Here is a 6313-nt window from a genome sequence, read left to right as displayed (position 1 = left end):
CTGTTCCATGAACAGGACATGACAACCAACTAACAAGAGAACAAAGGAAGTGAACATGAATATCCAAACTACACCTTCCAAAGGTGCAGTTTGGAAGATTGTCAAGGATGCACAGGTAAGGGGAATAAGTGATTGGAAAAGTCTAAGGACATCTGGTGGACAGTGGAAGGACGAACACTAAACAACAGAAAGACCCCCCTCCTTCTCAACCTTATGGTTTGACCCCTTCAAGACAAGATGTTCATTCATGCCAGATCGGAAATAAATAAAAGTAAGTCCTCTATGGTTGGGAGATCAAATATTTCTTTGTTCTCTGATCTTTTTTTTTGTATACTGTTTTTTCAATATAACTTAAAGGTGTGTGCTATAACTTAAAGGTGTGCGCAATCATAGAGCATGATCAAAGATGTATAAAGATGAAGGCTGACAGAAATATATATACGATTCAGTGACAGGCAGTAAAGCAATCAACAAAACATGTGCGTGTGTAAGTGTGTGGGTGTTTCTGTGTGTGTGTGTGTGTGTGTGTTTGTGACAGTAACAAGAAAAGTCATGATACGGAAGGGTGTGAGCTCTAAGTGGTTTCCTCTTACAGCTTGGCTGATCACAAGCAGAAGCAAGTGAAATAGTGTGAAGGGCGTACCTACTGGGTTTTGTGGTGGGGAACTAGTAGCTCGTGGTTGTGTTTGCATTGTCGTTCTAACACATGCTTCCTAGTATGTTTGCCTCAAGGGTGTAATGAAAGTTTAGTTTGGATCTCTGGGTACGGCGGTTGAAATGTCATCAGCAACATGTGCTAATTTATTCTTGAGAAATCTTTGGGGAACTTTGTTTCTTATTACTTGTCTGCTTCCGTGAGTACTGAAGAAAGCATCCATTCCGAGGTCAGAGGACTTTCATTAGGAATAAACGCGTATCCATGCTTGACCGACACACGTTATGGTCAGAAGATCAACCACCAATGGCTTGGGAGACCAACACATAACTATCTGCGTAAGTAAATATTACCTTATAAAATACAAATATGCAGGTAGCATATGATCAATATGCTAATAGCACTAGAAGTGAACTGTGACCAAATGATATGATTGAATGGAATGTAACATGAGTATAACCATGCACTTAGTATGCACTTTTAAGATAATTATTTAAACTGGTCCTTGCAACAAATATAGTCCCTAGATATTTGTTACACATATATATTAGCAGGAACATTATTTGAAAGACAATATCATATGCCTTACTTTTGGAGTTCCCATACAGTCCATGGTTTTAACACAAAGTAGGGTAACATTTCCAATGTACCCTTAGTTACATTAAGGGTACACTAATTAAGCATTACGTATTCATAGTTAATGCAGTGGTAAGCATTAACTAACAGTTGATTAACAGTTCACTAATGGCCTAGTAGTCATACAGTGTTCATGTTTACTAATGGGGATGTTAACTAAGGTAATGCTGTTCATGATCACACATAAAGTATTAATTAATACATTATTTAATGGTGTTAGGATATATTGGAGAGTGTGCACCAGTGCCGCAAGAGTAACTAACTAATAAGAAGTGAACTACAATACAAAAACCTAACAATGACAATTACTATTCTATGCTGTATAAGTATGCCTATTATTGCATTTACTAGTGTTTATTAATGGATATTTAATTTACCCTTTTTGTAAAGTGTTATCCATAGTTGTATGACAAAATATTAGCTACTTTAGATTCAGATCATTGTGATTTTGAATCTGGATTGTAGAACTTCCAAGGATCTTGGAACTGTACTATTCTAATCCTTTCTATCACCAGGTGCTTCATTTTAATAAAAAATGTATTTAGTGTACAAATATCATCAAAGAACATTTTCTGAATCCTTTAGTTAATTTTTTTCTTTTTTTTCTCTTTATTGCTTTATTAACGTTAATATCTTGATCAATAATGCGAAAACATGATGTACACATTACATTGTGTTAGTAACATCAACACATTTGGCACACTCAATCCTCCTCCAAACAAGCCCATCCTATGACTTAACTGATGTACTGTCTTTAACCATCCTTATGCACCTGTTTCATGTACGTAACATGTTGTGCCCATTTAAATGTGGTTGTGAATTTAGGCGGCTCATTTTGTCCTCTACTCCACAGAGAAGATGTAAAAATGCCAGTCCGCACACTCCCTTCATCCTTCCTCATGCTCCTTGCCATCGGGGGTGTCCTGGTTCCATCCCTCAGTCACCCTCAGCCAAATCTGTGTCGAATGGTGAGGATTTTCTCTGCTGGAACAACTCCCCTGTGAAACTGTTTACTGTATCATGCAATGTATGACTTAAATGATAATCATTATAATACTGAGGTCTACATTTGTCTGGACCTTTATTACAATAACAGTCTCAAAGAGCTTCACATACCATTATTGGACCTTCAACTGGGCAAAGAACAGGTCCCTATGAACCTTTGCTATTCTCGAATCGTGTTTACAAAGTTGGTTGACCATCAGGGTCAATCAACTTGTCGAACTTTGTGAACTCTGAGCTTCCCTTATTGCTGTGAATCGGGGGGTTTTCTCTTTTCAAAACGCTTTAACCAATTATTACCATCAATTCCACTTGATCAACAATATAATAATACCAAAAAATATATTATATATAAGGTGTCAGATATATAGATATATAATAAAATAAACATATTACCATACAATATTTTCTTTTCTATGAATGCAATGGCATATTTTAAAGATAATAAGATAAAACAAACAGCAATACATGGTATATTTTTTTATAATACAAAACCCTTCACCTTTACACAAACACACATAACATACAATGTAAACCAATACTTCTGTTCTGTTTTCTCCTTAGATCCAAAGAATGGCACTGTGCAACAATGGCAGACTATCCTACGCCCCTGTCAGCCTGCCGCACAACACAGAAGAGCTTCAGCTTAACCACAATCATATTCAGACACTACTCAACAGTTCTCTTCTCCACTACTCCTCCTTACACACGTTAAGCTTAGCAGGGAATCACCTGGAGAAGATAGAAGCCAATGCATTTGGAGGCTTACACCCCTTACAGATCCTTAATCTAGCAGAGAACGAGCTTCACGTCGGGTACCAAGACACTAGCCATGCACTACTCCAGCTGCCGCAGCTACGAGTTCTGGATCTGTCCCAGAACGGGCTCGAGGACGACATGGTCTTCCACCTCCTCCAGAACCTAACCTCGTTGCAATACCTGAATCTCTCACGGAACCTAATGCAGCGATTGGATGAAAGCTCGTTTGAGGGCCTGGCCCAGTTAAGAGAACTTGACCTGCAAAGCAACATGCTGTTTGAGATAGATGGGGCCTTTTCCGGCAATCCGAAGCTCCAGAGGCTCAACCTTGCGTTCAACTACCTGCCCTGCCTGGTCGAATTCCACATGACCCAGCTGGTAGTCCTAAATGCCAGCCACAATTTCATTGAGTGGTTTGTCGCCCAACAAGAGCTCAACGAAACCTTCCACTTGGAGACCCTTGACCTCACAGACAATAGGCTGCTTTTCTTCCCTTTCTTGCCGAGCCAGAGTCGCCTTCGTAACCTCTACTTGTCCCACAACATTGTACGCTTTTATGGGGGCCTTGTGGATGATGCCACTGGTGAAAACTGGACTACAAGCATCCAGTTCTACAACCTGAATGGTAATGCAAGTAATGTGACGGCTCAGTTATGGGACGACACTCTCCATGGTGACGTCTCCTCTGTGGAAATCCTGGACCTGAGATACAACCAAGTGGAGCACTTTCCCCAAGGCTTCATCAGCCAAATGCAATCTCTCACTAGGCTTCAGATGCAAGCAAACTGTCTGAAGACCTTGAACCTGACATCAGAGGGGTTCCCTGGCAGCCTGTATGAGCTGGATGTCAGCAACAACAGGCTCAGTGAGGTCATGGCTGAGAAGGGCACACTGGCAGCTCTTGGAAATCTGACCTACCTTAACATAAGCCTCAATTCCCTTAGGTGGCTTCCCTTTGGACTATTTTCCTCAGTAGAAAGCCTGAGGTCGGTGGATCTAAGCTACAATAGTATGGGCATTTGTCCGTCGGAGACAAGAGGCGAGGATGAGGGCAGTCCCTCTGATTGCGTAGTATGGAGAAACATGGCCTCTTTAAGACAACTGTACCTTGTAGGATGCGGCATCCAAGGGATGCCGCCCTCTGTGTTCGCTGGGATGCGCCTCACGCACCTGGAGCTGTCGGACAACCCGGGGCTCCGAGTGGAGACCGGGCCTCTCCAGGCCCTCGCTGGGACGCTGCAGCACCTGGGCTTGGGGAAAACAGACATGAAAGCTGTGGACTTTTCCCCCTTTCACAGGCTGAGCTATTTAAATATCTCAAGAAACTCTCTCACACAACTCCCTATGTCAGTTTTAAATCTGGATCTTCGGATGCTGGATGCAAGTGAAAATAACTTATCCACCATTTCTCCAGGTGACGCTGCACTATTGGCACCCAAACTCAGTGCAGTTTTCCTGGCCGGAAACCCGTTTAACTGCTGCCAAATGGAATGGTACAGGATGTTTGAAACTACTCATACGGTCAACATGGTGGACCAGACAGAAATATTATGTCAGGATGATGCGAAGATAACATACAGAGCAGGAGTCCTGTCTATCTTGTGTGGGGACTCAAGCAGGGAGTCTGTTTTCTGGTATCTTCTGCTTATTCTCTCTGGATGTCTGGTTTTTGTTGGCATTCCGACGGTTTGCCTCCTGACCTTTAGGCCCCTTATGTTGCAGGAAACTGTAAAAAAGAAAAGTGTGAAGCCTACATCTTACTGACGACACTCTTTTAACTACAAAGTAAGCATTTGTCAGACCTAAGAAAGGGTTTTGGTTTAGATAAACATTAAAAAAATTGTTAAGTAATGCATTCTACCCTAGCTCACTTACTCAACACACTTCCCCTTCATACATAAAATGTAACAGCAAAAGAGTATGACCTTAAGCCAGGCCTTGTTAATCCAGGCTTTAGGTGTAATGGGCCTTCTCAGAAACATGTGTCGTAGCCTTAAGGCTGTTCAAAATAAATTAGTATTTTGGTTTGCGTGTGTGTCCATATGCAGAAGTAGTATGATGCAAGCATGTATAAAGGCAGCAGAGGAAACAAGAAATTTCCTGTTTTGCTGAGATCGGCAGCAACTGCCCAGTGTTTCTCGGCGAGGGAGGGGTCTGTGGTTTCCTCTCTAACCCGTGAGACACAGATGCAACTCGGGTTCACCCTGTTCTTGAAATTCCATGTGTGCATGCTGGTGTGGAGCAACTCTTTCAGGTCCATGCAGCCACACACACACACGCAGACACACACACACTGCAACAGCAGCCTCCTGATTGGCCACCAAATCCAAATCAAACTGACAAAAGTAGTTTTGGTTTGTAAATGATGTGATGTTTTGGGCCTCTTGATACGAGGGAATGGTTTATAGGTATTTGTAGGTGCTGAATGGCGCAGATTGCCAGATTCCTGCATGCACATTCTGTAGCAACCCTAACCAACAGGTAACCAGTAGACCGCTGTGGTGTAGTGCAATGGGTCACAGTGGTTGGAACAAAGAAACCTACCAACCCAAACTGACAAGGTTGGTTGAGCATTAATCTAGGATCCTATGAATTATGATTAGTATTAATTGTTTTGGATTATTAAAGTATAGGCAAGGTGACGATCATTTCAGTAATTTGAACAATACAGAACACAACTCGAGTCACTCAGGGCTAAACATGTGACACAGAACATTCATCTGTACTATGTCTCTGTTCTCTGTGAAACAAGTGACAGAGGACAGTTGAAAAAGGAAGTGTGCACATACACACACACACACAAACTAGTAGAGCTTTTTCCAGATACGAATGAATTGTAATAGTGGATGAGATGATAATTATGTTATACAGATAGTAAAAACCTTAGATATCCATGCGTTGCAACAAAGATTTCACAAATTGACTAAATGCTATGTCTACATTTTATAAATGATGTAGGAAAAAGATATAACAAAGAATGAATAAAGAAAAGTGTTGGAAGACATTGAGGCCTTTTTTAATTGCAGCGCTACCAGTTTGGCTAACCTGAATAGTGTGACTGCCTTTGCTCACTTTGAGAACATAATTGTCACTGAACCCATGTGTGTTTTGGGGTAGTCTTTTGTCTTAGATGTCAGCATGTGCGTGTGTCTTCATTCAGCATTAATAATGTTTTGTGTTCTACATGTATTTTGGGCAGTTAAGGCGTGGGGCCTCACAGCATGTGATCCTGCATAATAGGCACATTCTGAGGAAGTCAAA

The 6313-nt window shown here is 41.4% G+C and overlaps 1 protein-coding gene across 2 annotated transcripts; it reads left to right on the top strand.

The window, feature by feature from the left end:
- Positions 1 to 635: 635 nt before the first annotated feature.
- On the top strand, positions 636 to 6046 carry nrros (negative regulator of reactive oxygen species). 2 transcript variants are annotated; one of them, XM_079754339.1, is made up of 3 exons: positions 636 to 993; positions 2150 to 2259; positions 2858 to 6046. In XM_079754339.1, exons 2-3 carry the CDS (start codon positions 2158 to 2160, stop codon positions 4814 to 4816), a joined length of 2061 nt encoding a protein of 686 aa, XP_079610465.1. In that variant the 5' UTR covers positions 636 to 993; positions 2150 to 2157; the 3' UTR covers positions 4817 to 6046. The 2 variants fall into 2 exon arrangements, with proteins under 2 accessions (XP_079610465.1, XP_079610464.1); XM_079754338.1 differs by having other exon boundaries at positions 2145 to 2259.
- The last annotated feature ends 267 nt before the right edge of the window (positions 6047 to 6313 follow it).

The sequence above is a fragment of the Pollachius pollachius genome, assembly GCF_949987615.1.
Source record: "Pollachius pollachius genome assembly, chromosome: 17".
NCBI lineage: Eukaryota > Metazoa > Chordata > Actinopteri > Gadiformes > Gadidae > Pollachius > Pollachius pollachius.
This window is presented reverse-complemented; position numbering and strand designations above follow the sequence as displayed.